At 43.4% G+C, this 15,017-nt stretch overlaps 2 protein-coding genes across 3 annotated transcripts in view; one reads left to right on the top strand and one right to left on the bottom strand.

The window, feature by feature from the left end:
* Positions 1–10,435: 10,435 nt before the first annotated feature.
* On the bottom strand, positions 10,436–10,936 carry LOC111444467. The gene has a single exon (XM_023082568.1). It carries the CDS (start codon positions 10,934–10,936, stop codon positions 10,436–10,438), a length of 501 nt encoding a protein of 166 aa, XP_022938336.1.
* A 678-nt stretch (positions 10,937–11,614) lies between these two features.
* LOC111444115 (tRNA dimethylallyltransferase 2) overlaps positions 11,615–15,017 on the top strand; it is an 18,222-nt gene continuing 14,819 nt past the window's right edge. Inside the window, exons 1-3 of one of the 2 annotated variants that reach the window (XM_023082084.1) lie at positions 11,615–12,008; positions 12,102–12,181; positions 12,863–12,931. In XM_023082084.1, coding sequence (XP_022937852.1) covers positions 11,783–12,008; positions 12,102–12,181; positions 12,863–12,931 — 375 coding nt within the window. In that variant the 5' untranslated portion in view covers positions 11,615–11,782. Of the gene's footprint in view, positions 12,013–12,101; positions 12,182–12,862; positions 12,932–15,017 lie in introns of both variants that reach the window. The other variant, XM_023082085.1, reaches the window with a different exon arrangement.

Below are 15,017 nucleotides of genomic sequence, written 5' to 3'. Positions count from 1 at the left end.
AACTGGGCTTACGGGTTTGGGCTGAGGCGACTGGGCCACAGGAGTCGTTAGGTGTTGGGCTGACTTACGATGGTTGGACTCGGTTCGGGTCGTGGGATTTGGCCCTCGGGTCGGACTTCATCTTCTTCACTCGGTTGCCTGCATTTATTTTCTGGCGACCTCTCTCTCTCCTCATTAACGTCATTTCGACGTCCATTTTCCTCTTTTAAAATCCGTTCCCAAGTCTTTTTCTCCCCCTAATTTCATTGTTGGTATTGGTTTGGTTCGTAAAGGCCTCACACTCCCGAATCTGGGAGGGTTCGAAAATCTGACATTTCGTCTCCCTTGCCGACGGTGTACAACGTGTAGGACTCGTCTAAATCTACCCCTGATGTGTGTAAAAGGCTCTGGGATTACTTTTGTTGCGTAAAATGGAGGTTTTGACGTCGATTTCGTAGGGTTTGGCCTCGCCGGAGTTTCGTCGGATTTTCATTGTCTTCTTCGTTTTCACTTATTTTTTTCTTCTTTGCAGGTGTTTTGGGGTGCCTGAAGGTCGAGATCGAGTTTCCTTGGCGTCCTAGACTTCGACCGCCCTTTGTGGGTCATGTGCGAACGAAAACTCTAGTGAACGCCGGAGTTTCGGTTCTTTCGACGACTCCATTATTTATTTGTTTTTTAATCCAATCTGTTACATTACCTACCCCTAAAAAGAACTTTCGTCCTCAAAAGTCTCGAACTCCTGGATCAATTCGGGATATTTTTTCTTTATTTCCTCCTCTCGTTCCCACGTCGCTTCCTCGATTTGTTGGTTACGCCACAACACCTTGACGAAACCTATGTTTCAATTACGTAAGGCTTTCACTTCTCGGGCTAGGATTTTAATCGGTTTCTCCTGATAACTTAAATTTTCCTCGATTTCAAGGGGTTTGTAGTCTATTACGTGCATAGGGTCTGCAATATATTTCCTTAACATGGACACATGAAATACATCGTGTACGCTTGAGAGTGAAGGTGGTAGAGCTAGTTTGTAAGCTACTGAACCTACTCTTTCTAAAATTTTGAACGGTTCGATAAATCGAGGACTTAGCTTCCCCTTTCGTCCGAATCTTAGAATGCCTTTCATAGGAGCTACTTTTAGGAACACTAGGTCTCCCTCGTCGAACTCTAAATTCCTACGCCTAACGTCGGTGTAGCTCTTTTGCCTACTCAGTGCGGTCCACATCCTTACTCTAATTTTGTGTACTGCCTCGTTGGTGATGCAGACTAGCTCGGGTCTACTAGTTCTTGTTCTCCTACTTTGTCCCAACACAATGGGGATCTATGTCGTAATTTTTTACCAGCTCTAGCCATCTACGTTGTCTCATGTTCAATTCTTTTTGTGTGAACAAGTATTTTAGGCTTTTATGGTCCGTATAAATTTGGGTCTTTTCACCATACATGTAGTGTCGCCAAATTTTTAACGCGAACACCATTGCCGCCAGCTCCAAATCATGTGTAGGAGAGTTTTTCTCATAATCCTTTAGTTGACGTGATGCATACGCAACAACCTTGCCATGTTGCATCAGTACACAACCCAACCCCTTTTTGGATGCATCACTGTAAATCTCGTATCCCACAGAACTTTCTGGAACCTTGAGCACTGGGGCGGACACTAGTTTTTGTTTTAGCTCTTGAAAGCTGGCCTCACAAGTATTGTCCCAAACGAAAGTTCCGCCCTTTTTTGTCAATTGGGTGAGAGGCGTGGCTTTTCTAGCGAAGTCTTGGACAAACCTTCGATAGTAACCCGCCAATTCCAAAAAACTTCGTATCTGGTGACCGTTGTTGGGCGTTTTCACTTCATGACAGCTTCTATCTTATTGGGGTTTACAAAAATTCTGTCTTTAGACACTACGTGCCCCAGAAACAAAACCTGTCGTAGCCAAAATTCGCACTTGGAGAATTTGACATACAACTTGTTCTCCCTTAAGATAGTTAGGACTTTGCGAAGGTGCTCTTGGTGTTCTAGGTCCGTTTTCGAGAATACTAGAATGTCGTCTATGAACACGATCACAAACGAGTCTAAGCACTCCGTAAATACTTGGTTCATTAATTCCATAAATACCACTGAGGAGTTGGTGAGACCAAAAGACATAACCACAAACTTGTAGTGGCCATATCTCGTTCGAAAGGCTGTTTTCGGTATATCTTCATTTTTAATCTTAATTTGATGATATCCTGATCGAAGATCTATTTTAGAAAACATTGTTGCCTCTCGAAGTTGGTCAAATAGGTCCTCGATGCAGGGTAATGGGTATTTGTTCTTTACCGTCCTCTTGTTTAATTCCCTATAATCAATGCATAAACGCATAGAGCCGTCTTTCTTTTTGACAAACAACACTGGCGCACTCCAAGGGGACACGCTAGGTTGAATGAAGCCTTTATCTAATAGATCTTGCAGTTGTGATTTAAGTTCTTTTAGTTCTGCCGGTGCCATGCGGTACGGGGCCTTAGAGATGGGTCCCGTTCCTGGTTCTAGTTCTATTCCAAAGTCTACCTCTCGCGATGGAGGGATTCCCGGGAGGTCCTCCCGGAAGACATCTATAAATTCGTTTACTATGGGTACTGTATCTATTGGTTTTTCCTTTCCTTTTGTGTTTACTGCACAGGCTAGAAACGCCCACCCCCCTTGTTGTACCAGGCATCTCGCTTTCATCATCGATATTATTTTTTGGGTGGTACCTGTGAAGGTTCCTTTAAACTTAAAGGTAAGTCCGTTTGGAGGTGTGAATATCACCTCTTTCTTATGGCAGTCTATGCTAGCAAAGTTTTCGGCTAGCCAGTTCATTCCTAGTATGACGTCAAAATCCGTCATATCCACTACTTTTAAGTCTACGTGGATGGTTTGTCCAGCTATTACCACTTGTCCGTCTTTTACTCTATTTTTCGTCACTAGGTCTACCCCTGCTGGGGTACCGACCGACAATACATGCATTAAGGGTTCTACTACGAACCCTGCTTGTTTAACAAATGGTAAAGAAACAAACGAATGGGTAGAACCTGAATCAAACAATGTCAATGCAAAGTGTCCTAGTATAGAAAGCGTACCTGTCACCACGGTGCCAGACGTTCCCACCTCTTTACTGGTCGGTGCATATGCCTTGGTCTGTGGGCGGGTTTGTATGGTGGGTTCTCGAATGACCAGTCCTCTAAGGGGTTCCCTTGAATTTCTCGTGCTCCTTGTAGGGCAAATTCTAGCCAAGTGACTTGCATGACCACAGATATAACATATACCTGAGCCTGCCAAACATCTCCCAACATGTTGTTTTCCACTATCACGGCACAGGGGCTTCTCCGGTATTAGGTACCAGGCTATTGGGGGTGGAGAAGGTGGCCTATTTTGATATCGAAGTCTCTAAAGCGGTGGATGGAATTCTGTGGTTTCGACCTCGATAGGGCGTTTCTTCCCTGTGACAAGCGTTGGCTCCGGTTTTTTCTCCTCTAGAGGTTCCTCTAGGGCCTTGGCCATCCTTAGGGCCTCTTCATAAGTTTTTGGGTTAAAAGCCTCCAACATGCGGCGGGTCTTCGGGTTCAACCCCAACACAAATTTCTCCGTCTGTTTCTCTTCAGTGTTAGCTAATGACGGTGCAAACCTTCTTAATCTCATGAATTCCTGATCATACTCATCCACCGTGCGATCACCTTGGGTTAAGTGGTTAAACTCTTATTGTTTCTTTATACGGGTTTCCTTTGGATAATAATACTTCAGAAAGGCTTCTTTAAAGGTTTCCCACGTTGTAATCCCCTCACCCGGGTTGATACTCTATTTATTATCCGACCACCACACTTCTGCATCTTTTTGTAATACATACGTCGCACACGCCACATTATGTTCATCAGGGCATCTCAATGATTCAAAAGTTGTTTCCATGTTTGCGATCCACATCTAAGCCGCTGTGGGATCTTCCTTTGAACCGAAAAATGGACGGGGGTTATACTGTCTGAAATCCTTTAACCAACTCGCACCTTTGTCCGGTTGCAGGGGCCAGTTGTATAGCTACCGCATCCACCGGTTGCGTGACTGCCGCATTGGCTGAATGCGTGGCCATTGTCGCGACTTGTTGCGTAGCTAACAACGTGGCCTGTTGTGTGGCCAACATTGTTTGCATTGTCGTTTGGAGTGATTCCAACATTAACCTTGTGGCGAGGTCTAAACCGGCCTGTGGTGCAGCTTGAGGGGGCGGTGCATATTTAGGAGGGGGTACAACTTGTGGGGGAGGTGCGTTTTCAGGAGGGGGTACAGCTTGTGGGGGAGGTGCATTTTCACGAGGTGGTACAGTTTCTGGGGAAGGTGCATGTTCAGGAGGTGGTACGAACGCATAGGGTTTAGTAGTCGACCCTTCTTGGGAAGAGTTTCTTTCGGCTTCTCTTCTTCCCCCCTCTCCTAATGGGAGGTCATCCTCTCCCTCTCCTACCTCTTCTACGTCCTCTATGCGGCATGATTCTAGAAACCAAGAAAATGATTCTATCTAAGTTTATCATTTACATATAACATTTCCTACATCCTACCATATAATTCATATAGAAGAAAACATAAATATCATAACATAAAGACATGCATTAACACCAAATCACATCACAACACCAAATTATACAGTATCATATCATTCAACATTTAAAGCCAACCACATTAAATATATCACAAAAATTATACATCCCTCATACTACGTAAGGTGTACCTGACAACGACGGGGCATCGGTAATTGGACCGTGGAACATGCCAACCCTAATTTGTAGGCTAGTCTACAAGATCTATAACTTAAAGCTCTAATACCAACTGTAACGACCCTAAATTTTACCTATTTAATCTAAGGTCATTACTATACCTTGAAATGCGGAATTTTACATTAAATGGGCCCTGATCATAAATGCGACTTACACTTGCCTTTTATTACCTCGAGAAAGAGAAAACAAATACAAGGGAAAGAAAGGAAAAAGAACAATATTGAAATAAAGGAAAAGGAACAAAATTGAAATGAATGTCTTACACTACCCTAAGGTTTATTATGCAAATACAATTCAACCTATACTAACCTTACTAATGATGCAAACCGAATTCAACCTAGGCTATGAACGTCCCGGGGTGTACGATGCCGCCGTCGATATCACATGGGTGCCTTGCCCTTATCTGAAAAAGTAAAGTAGCACGAGGCTTGGGTATTTCTAGAATACTCAGTAAGTGGCCCCCTATTGGGGTTATGCAACAAACACATGCAATGATATGATGGGACCTATCTTTCGTTTCGTTTTCCCTACGGTGCTATCCTAACGGGTAAACTTTGGACGTGTATCATATACTCTACACACAGCCCATACGTGTGAGTATGGGTTCACTAGCTAGTTCGCACACCGCTGGGCCACTTTCCTTATCCGGTGGGCATACTCTAGGAGCCCCTTATGTCGGAACTCGTTGGAACTAGTAACCGTCACAGCAGCGTTATGCAAAGCATAACGGTCGTTGTCCTGCCATTGGATGTACGCGTCCGTACTCTTGTGATGGGATAGGAGTATCCCCCCACATGCATGAACACACATAATGCATGAGGTCCCCATTACTTCTACATTTATCATTAACGGACATAACCCCCCTGTCACGTTCCATGCTTACATATCATTCTCATTTTCAATTTACGTATCATACATGTTTCTATCGGGGTTATGTTTCCAGGCAGTTTACCGTATTTCATGTCATACAATTCATGTTGTTTACATTCAAATATTCCAAACAATCATGCCATAATCATTCAAGAACAACAGAACGTCATTACATAACACATCAGACTAAACAACATACATATCATTCATTCACGTTCACATGATTACGTTCTTAAGCACAACATCCTATCATACGATTTAATGACACGTGTGAATCCACGGGTACGTGCAAACATACAACAAATAGCACGTAACCTACAATGGGTGAGCCACTTACTTGGTAAACCTTAGCCGAAGTACTCCCTAAAATATAAACGTAAGCTCCTAGCTCCTCGTAACCAATTCTACGCTTGCGTTGGTGCTTGGTTCCTATTGGATCATTCAACACCTTCGTTAGTATTTTCAAACATAATTAATTTTCAACTTGAATTTGTGAAATACGACCTTAAAATGATCTATTTTACCTTAAGCAGGGCCGAAACTAAGTCTGGGAGGGTCGGAACGGTGACAAACGGGTCGAAAACAGGTTTCTCGAGCCGAATAAGCCGCTAGAGCCAAGAAGCCGCCGCCAAGCCGATTAAGTCGCGGAGTCGAGGGGTGTCACGCTACAAACGTGCCACGTGGCACAACCAAAGGGTGACGCATGTGCAGCGGTCTCGGGTCGAGGCGCGGGTTGACGGGTCACTCACACCTTCGGGTCGTTCGCGGGTTATGAGTCGGCCTGGGCTGAAGGAACGTGTAGGTGGGTTAGGTGCGTGTCGTGTGTTGGACTGGGCTTGCGAGTCTCGGGTCAGTTGGATTTTTGCTCTCCGTGGCTGATGGGTTAGGCCGTAACTGGGCTTACGGGTTTGGGCTGAGGCGACTAGGCCATAGGAGTCGTCGAGTGTTGGGCTGACTTATAGTGGTTGGACTCGGTTCGGGTCGCGGGATCAGGCCCTCGGGTCAGACTTCGTCTTCTTCACTCGGTTGCCTGCGTTTATTTTTCGGTGACCTCTCTCTCTCCTCATTAACGTCGTTTCGACATTCTTTTTCTCCTTTTTCCTCCATTCCCGAGTCTCTTTCTCCCCCTAATTCTGTTTTTGGTATTTGTTTGGCTCGTAAAGGCCTCACACTCCCGGATCTGGGAGGGTTCAAAAATCTGACATTTTGTCTCCCTTACTGACGGTGTACAACGTGTAGGACTCGTCTAAATCTACCCCTGATGTGTGTAAAAGGCTCTGGGATTACTTTTGTTGCGTAAAATGGAGGTTTTAACGTCGATTTCGTAGGGTTTGGCCTCGCTGGAGTTTCGTCGGATTTTCTTTGTCTTCTTCGTTTTCACTTATTTTTTTCTTCTTTGCAGGTGTTTTGGGGTGGCTAAAGGTCGGGATCGAGTTTCCTTGGCGTCCCAGACTTCGGCCGCCCTTTGTGGGTCGTGTGCGAACGAAAACTCTAGCGAACGCCGTAGTTTTCAGTTCTGCCGATGACTCTGTTATTTATTTATTTATTTATTATTTATTTTAATCCGATCCGTTACATGGGTTAAGAAGGGTTTTGTTATCTCTCCACCATATTTTTCGTCCTTCCGTAGGACGAATGTTGCGCAAGCGACCTTTTGGTTCTCTGGGCACTTCATAGTCTCAAAGGTGGTTTCTACCGTTGCAATCCACATTTGGGCTTCTATAGGGTCTTCTAAGGAATCGACGAAGGGTCGAGGGTCATATCTCTTGAAATCCTTTGTCTATTTTGAACATCTAATAGGTTGTAGAGGGTTTATTAGGACGTTGGCCTAAGCATCGACTTGTGCCTGTGCCTGTGCCTGTGCCTGGGCATGTTGGCTGGCTAGTAGATTGGCTTGCTGAGTGGTTACCAAGGTTTGAATTAAGGCTTGGATAGACTCACACATTAGCTTAGTATTAGCATCTACCCTAGGTGTTGGGGGTGCAACCTCAAGTGCGGCTTGTGGTGGTAGAGCAGGCTAGGGTAGAGGTTCAGCTTGTGGTGGAAGCTCAGCTTGTAGTGGAGGCGCTAAAGGTGGTAGCGCAACTGGTGGTAAGACTGGGGGCAGCATAAATGTTACCGACCCAGCCTCTGATCCTTCTCGAGGTAGGCCCTCTACTGCCACTCCTCGTCCTATTCCTCTAAGACGGGGTCGCCCCCATCCTCGTCTCCTCTTCCTCTTCTTCATCCACTAGGCATGGTTCTATAAACCAATATAAGGTTCCTTAAGTCTAAGACCTTAATACTATGCGTGAATAAATAACAATATACACACTATACAATACATCATAATGCCACATAAGTAAACACTCAACATGTTATACATCATATCATACTCATTAATAAATACTTAAAATATACCACAATTTCAGCAATATTAACAAGAAAATGCATATGAGTTGAAAACGTTTCTCCTTTCTTATCTTATTCAAGGCGTACCTGACGGTGACGAATCATCGACGTTGGGACCATGGAGAGTGTCAAGCCTACATTGCAGGCTAGTCTACAGAATCTAAAACCTAGAGCTCTGATACCAATTGTAACGACCCTAAATTTCTACATATCCAGAGTTGCCACTAACGTCTCATGCTCATCTCTAATTCAGAATATAACTCTAAAAATGCTCATCTTAAATAGCAGAAAATTTTAAAATTCAGAATACATTAAATAACTAGAAAACACTGCCAAACTTACGTGTTTCAAACAACATGCTGAAGTTCAAAGTAAGATAAAAACTATTGCAAATTAAATAATTTAGACAAATGAAATGCAAACACCCTATCCTAACCAAGACTAGGAATTTTAAATATGCAACTATCCTATGCACGCGTCACAGTCTCTAATCACGATACCGCCGTCAACCGTACATGGGGCCCTTGCCTTTACCTGAAAAAATAATATGGCACACGGCCTGAGTATTTAGAAATACTCAGTAAATGACCCCACTATAGGAGCCATGCTAATGCAAACACATGCAATCATGAATTAGAGACCTATCTCTAATCATCATAAGGTGGCCTCCAGTCTCGGACAAATTGGATGTGTAGTACTTCCCTACACATGACTCACACGTGCGAGTGTGAATCCCCAGGGTGCTCGCACACCCCCTGGACCCTCTGGTCAAGCTAATCTGTAGCGACTTTCGTAGGTCAGCGGAACCCCATAGTGTCATGCACCTCATGTACACCCTCATTTGTGCACATTCGCATTCATCATCATACGGTGCACGTCCGCACTCATCATCTCTAGGGGATGAACACACAATATGCATGAGGTCCCTCTAAGTCCAATTATACGTCTCTTCTGACACAACCCTCTAGTCTCATCTCTTTGTTACATTGTGTAACACGTGCTCGTGGATATTTACATTAATATCATTTTCATGCTCTTAGGGTTGTGTCCTATGTCGATCTAACGACGAGATGCAATATGGCATACAACATCATAAGGCATGTTCAACATGGAAAACATCATCATGTTAACAACATCGTCATGCATACATCATACTTATCATAAAAGCCATTAAGTGCATCAAATATAACATGTATGTCATGCATCGAAACATAAATAACGTACATATAACATACATCACAACATAATGTCATACTCATACATTATCATAATTCATAGAATCTTCAGCCTATCCTATAGTAAGGCCACTTACTTGGTTGGCCTTGGCCGAAGTACTCCCTAATTAGCTAAACGTAAGCTCACATTCCTTGAGAGGTGCTTCCTACGTTGCCGGGGTTTACACCGTTCGCCACCTTCTGTTAATATTTCACAATTAAATTACCAATAACTCAATAAATGTGAAATACGGATCTAAAACAGCCTCGAATACCTTAATCGAGACCGAAAATAGGTCCGAGCGGGACAGAACGGTGGAAATCGGGATAAAATCTGAGAAGCCGAGTTGAAACAGCTACTGAGAGCCGCCGGAGGAGTCGCTGGAGCTTTGCCGGAAGGAGGCCAAGCCGTTTGCGCCAAGCCGAGCCGAGGGACCGCCTGCGTCGCTGTGTGCCACATGGCAGCAGCAGAACGTGCCACATCGTGCGGTGGTGTCGGGTCATAGTTCGGTTCGGGTCGTCGGCTGTAGAAGGCTACTGGGCCGGACTGATCGTTGGGCATTGACTTATTGGACTGGGTCGCAGGTGTTTAAGTTGTAGGCCCGTTCGAAATTTGGGCCTCGATTTCGCAGGCTGGATTGGGATTGGTTTGGGCCTCGGGTCTGGGTATTCGATATGGGCTGCCCTAGATCCGATGGATCCTTCTTCCTTACCTGACTTCTGCGCAATTTTCTGGCTCATTTTCTCTCTCCTTCCCGCGACGTTTTCGTTGCTGATTTCGATCCCCTTTCTTCCTTTTCCTCTTTGTTTGTCGTCTCTCTTTTCTTCCTCGAAGTTTTGTGACCTAAAAATTCTTAAAACCACATATCTAAGAACGTTTAGGAAAACCCAATTTTCCGACTCGATTAACGACGACGACGCTTACGAAAAGGCACAAAACATACCTATGAGTTATTGTGCTATCGTTAGGGATCCTTCTCGTGATGGTAACTGAGCATTTGGCATCGATTTTCGAGTGGTTTGGGACTCATTGGAAAAATTGGAAACTCGCCGACGTTATTCGAAATCTTTCTCTCTCTCGTATTTTCTTTCTTTTCTCTGTTTGCAGGTATTCTGAGGTGTTCTGGGAGTTTTGGCTGAAGGCTGAGCGGAGTGCGGTTGTCATTTCGCGTGGGATTNTGTTTCCTCCTACTTCCACGGCGGGACTTTCTTCGCCGCCGTCACGAGAAAACGGAGTACACATCGGAATGTTCAAAAAGTCCATCCAACGCAACATATTCGGTATCGTTATAGAATCTCCCTCCTTCTCCCAACTCGAACGACTCGTAACTCGGAATCGCATCTTCAAATCCCCAAATCTCTCCCATCCCGGACGACTCCGACGACGCCCGAGTCAGTTCCGCTGCCTCCGCTTCACCGCCGTGGCTGGTGGAGGCCTCGGACGGAGGGAGCCCAAGCTCATCGTCTGATGCCACGAGAAGGTACCCGAGCTCCGGCAGGGACTCGTCGGTCGCTGCCGGGAGCGACGGCGGAGAGGAGACCGGGGAGATCTCGTCGGCGAAACTCTGGATGACGGAATCGAGATCCTGAACAACGGGATCAGGGTCGGCGTCTTCGAGAAGGCCGAGGAGGTCGTCTTTGAGACGCTTGACCTCCGGTGTGTCGGACTCCGAGTCGACTGAGTCGAGTCGGAGGCGCTTGTTTGAGGAAAGATCCGCCATGGAATGGTTGATCGGAAAAGTGAACGGGAAGGGTGGGGGGTGAATTGCAGAGGTGAGGATGCGGCGGGAAAGCGGAGAGGAGGAATTTATATAGAGGACAAAGTAAAGAAGGAAGGAGAGAGTTTTGGAGATGATAGTGACATCTGGCGCGTGGTAAACAATGCGTACTCTCTCTACATCACGGACGCCTCCTCTTTTTTTACATTCTAATTTTTCCTTTTTTCTTTTTTTTTTTTTTTTCTTCTTTTTCTTTTTTTGTCAATCAACTTTTTGGCTTTATCTTTTTTCTACAATTAATTGGTTTCTAAATTTTATTTGAATAACATTTTGAAGTCCGAAAAACCGGACCCACCGGCTCAGTCAGTCGACCATAAATAATACGGTTCTTCTTTATTTCCACTTTTTTTTTTTTTTTTTTTTTTTCTTTTTCTTTTTCCCTAGTCGCTACATACATGATAAAAAGAGTTATAGATTTTTAGCATAATGTTGAACAATATATTATAGTTAAAAGGTATATAGTATAGGTATAAAGTTAAATGTTTTATTCTTGTAACACGGTTGACATAATTCACTACATATAAAAACATGAGAGCCATACCATTGGACGGAATGAATTTGTGTAAGATTAAATGAGAGGAAGTTGTCAAAAACTAAAATAAAAGAAGGTTAAAAAGTTCTAGGATGGCGTTTTAATCCAACCCCGTTTTTCGGGGAGATTTTCGTTCATCTTCTCTCTCGCGTCTGTGACGTTCAGCTGCCCCGATTCCGACTGCAACTTCCTAAATCTCTTTACCTAAATTTTTCCTCATAACTAGCAATTGCTCCTGATCCTCGGACATAGAAGAGATGGGCATCGTGGACGGAGGCACTCAAACTCAGTCAGCAAATCCGAACATGGGAAGAGAAAAGCCGAAGGTGGTCGTGATTATGGGGCCGACTGGTTCTGGGAAGTCACGTCTCGCCATCGATTTGGCTTCTCACTTCCCCGTCGAGATCATCAACGCCGATTCTATGCAGGTTTATCGCGGCTTGGACGTTCTCACAAACAAAGTTCCTCCCCAAGACCAAAATGGTCGGTCAGTTTCGTCTATTTGCATGCTGTTCTCTCCAATTGTTTGTGCTACCCCTGGTTCCGATTAATTACTCAATTTTTTACGTTATCTAGGAGTACCGCATCATCTTTTAGGTACAGTGAGTCCAGACGTTGAATTCACGGCTAAAGACTTTCGAGATTCTGCCATTCCTGTAAGTTAGCAGCACTGCATCATGTCCAGGTTTTTTGCTTCTAGCATTACGCATTTTAGAGATGCAAGCTGAAAAAATTGAATTGATGTGTGAAATTGTCAATTCCGTTAAAACGGCAACAATTGTGGTTTAAATATGTAGTTATCACTTGGCCCATTCTACTGTAGTTTTTTGAATGCTGTTTTCCAATGATATGGGTTGATGAGCTTTTATTTACTAAGCTACCGTTTATCGGTCAATAGCTATCTCGATTAAGGTCGAGAAGTTAAACCGCTGGAGCAACCCTGTCATCATACTCTAGTCGCTGGTCTCATCCAGACATATAGGAGTTTAGGCCTCTCGTTGTACAGTACTTGTGGCACATAGGTGGAGGAGTAGAACCATAGGTAAATTGGGAAATATCAGTTATGTACTTGAGTCTTAGGATGAAGGTGGTTGGCAACTGAATAACCGGCTGATCAGAATTTAATAACGAAAGTTAGAGTGTTATAAAGGAACTGAACAAAAATGGACAGTGACTTATGGTTTAGAGACCATCATTTTAGGTTAGTAACTCTATAATCCTGTGTTGTTTGTTGCACATTCAATCGTATTGTTTATATGAAGTGTGTGAGATGAATTTTCCCCTATAGTTAATGTTATTTAGGTGGGCTTGTCCTGATTCTGCTTTTTGATTCTCAGGTTATTGATGACATATTATCACGTGGATGCTTGCCAATGATAGTGGGTGGAACGAATTATTATATACAGGTAAGAAAATGTCCTATTTCGTCATCTAATGGCTAATGAGATAATTTGAGTGCTTCTCGCGGCAAGTATTATTGTTGAAGTTCTTTTAATTGTTCTAGTCCAAGAATGTTGTCATGTAGTCTGAGGAAATTTGGGACATCTTAAGACTAGTTCTTGACATTTTAGAACATGTCTCTTGAGTCTTATCATTAGGATCTGCCTATGGGGATCATCTTTTGACCTAGTTTCTGGCATTGTACTTGAAATATGATCATTTGGCTGGAGAAATACTAGGTGTAAGCATTCAGCTGGACTTGGTTTCTGGCCAAAGTCATCTATGATTTTTTTCAAAAATTCAAACGAGCTAGACACCTGCTTGAATAATCCAAACAAATCAGCAAGTACCAGCTAAAATATCAATTGAGTCGACCAAAATTGGCCAAACTCAAAATCTAACTGGGTCCTTGTTCTTCTTTGTTTTGTTTTGTTTTTGAGAACCGAATAAGGTCCTTGTTCTTCTTTGTTTTTTCTTTTTTTCTTTTTGTGAACTGAATAGGGTCCTTGTTAATGAATAGATGTCGATATTCTATGGTGTATATTGGCTTCAGTTGTCAGCTGTAAATTCTATGACCAAGTTGGTCGGCTATGATATTAGGATGGTCTCCTAGAATTTTAGAAACATTGGATGGCCAGCATACACTCTTGGGGGGATTTCTAGAGGTGTTCTCTTTTTGTGGTTCTGGATCTTAGGGTGTTACTGTTACCATTTGATTTAAGTTTGGTAATGGCATTTTGGATTTAGGCAATAGTCTTGTGGGCATAGAGGACATTTCTGACAAGAAATTGAAGATTTGGTAGGGATGTGTGATTGCTAATGGATCTTAGAGAACTTATGTCGATGAATCATCCTCTCTTGATTCATTTTGCAGTAGCATACAACAAACCTCTTCTTGGTGGTGCTCCAGTAATATGAAATTCTTTTGTAATTGTAGCCTTTTGATAATTATTAACGATTGGAAGAATTTTCTTTAGTAGTTCTTTGAACAAGCATTCATCTACCATGGCCCTAGGCTGTTATTGTGCCAAAAAATCTGTGACAGCTAATGTTGTTTACAGGCGATTTCAACGTTTTGTGATGGCCTTACAAAAAATTCATTAGTCTCCCCATTGGCCATGCCCCATCAACCCATAGTCTCCCCACATAAACAAAAGGCCACCAACTTCTCACCCTACTTTTCACCAATCTCAAAAACCCCATCTATTATTCTACTTCTTATCCCCGACCCACAAGTTGTGACAACATCACCAAAAAAACATGACATCATAAATAACCAAAAAACCTTCCTCGTCCCAGGAACAAAATTCTCCATTGTTGGCATTGATCAAGAACTGGATGATGAATATGCATCTAGCTCCCTACCCCTCTCCACTGCCCCACCACCCCCCACGGCGGGTAAGGCCAACATCTCTCACCCGTTGCTAGAGATGACCCTTGCGGATACAAAGCTTGGCACTCTTTTTCAAGAAAAGCAGAATGAAACAGAGGTAGAAGAGGTCAGCCCGATATCAGCGACACTCACACCAACAATGACCATCTAAATCTTGCCACCATGGCTATAGAAACACCACATGTGCATCATGACTATTCCATCTAGGAAAAAGAAGCCTAGTACGGCCAAGAAGCCGAGCAAACTGACTAAAGAGATTGTTGATCTCCTTTCAAACATCAATTATTAGAAATTGAGCAAGTCACAACTGGGAGGTCAATACCTCTTATGATTATTATCTCTTGGAATGTTAAGGGTTGGGAGATTGAAAAGAGAGTCCTAATCAAGTCCTTCATCCTCAAATACAATCCCACTATGGTTGTTCTTCAAGAAACAAAATTAAATTACGTTGCTTGCTGGATAGTTAAATCCCTTTAGAGTGCCAGACGTATTGGTTGGTCAGCTTTGGATGCTCGGTACATTGAGGGATCTTAATTGATACAATGCCACTACAAGTGTACACACTTTACACTCAGGGAAAAAAGAAGCAGTCACGTATGGAACTCATTAGTTGCATTTTTTCTTCATGTAGTTTTTTTTTTTTTTTTTTTTTTTTTTTT

This window comes from Cucurbita moschata, unplaced genomic scaffold, assembly GCF_002738365.1.
Source record: "Cucurbita moschata cultivar Rifu unplaced genomic scaffold, Cmos_1.0 Cmo_Scf00006, whole genome shotgun sequence".
NCBI classification, from domain to species: Eukaryota; Viridiplantae; Streptophyta; class Magnoliopsida; order Cucurbitales; family Cucurbitaceae; genus Cucurbita; species Cucurbita moschata.
Note: the sequence above shows the minus strand (reverse complement) of the source record. Positions and strands in the feature narration are given on the sequence as shown.

What these genes read in the sequence shown, in the direction of transcription:
- LOC111444467 (XM_023082568.1), bottom strand. Translation starts at nt 10,936, where the DNA reads ATGGCGGATCTTTCCTCAAACAAGCGCCTCCGACTCGACTCAGTCGAC.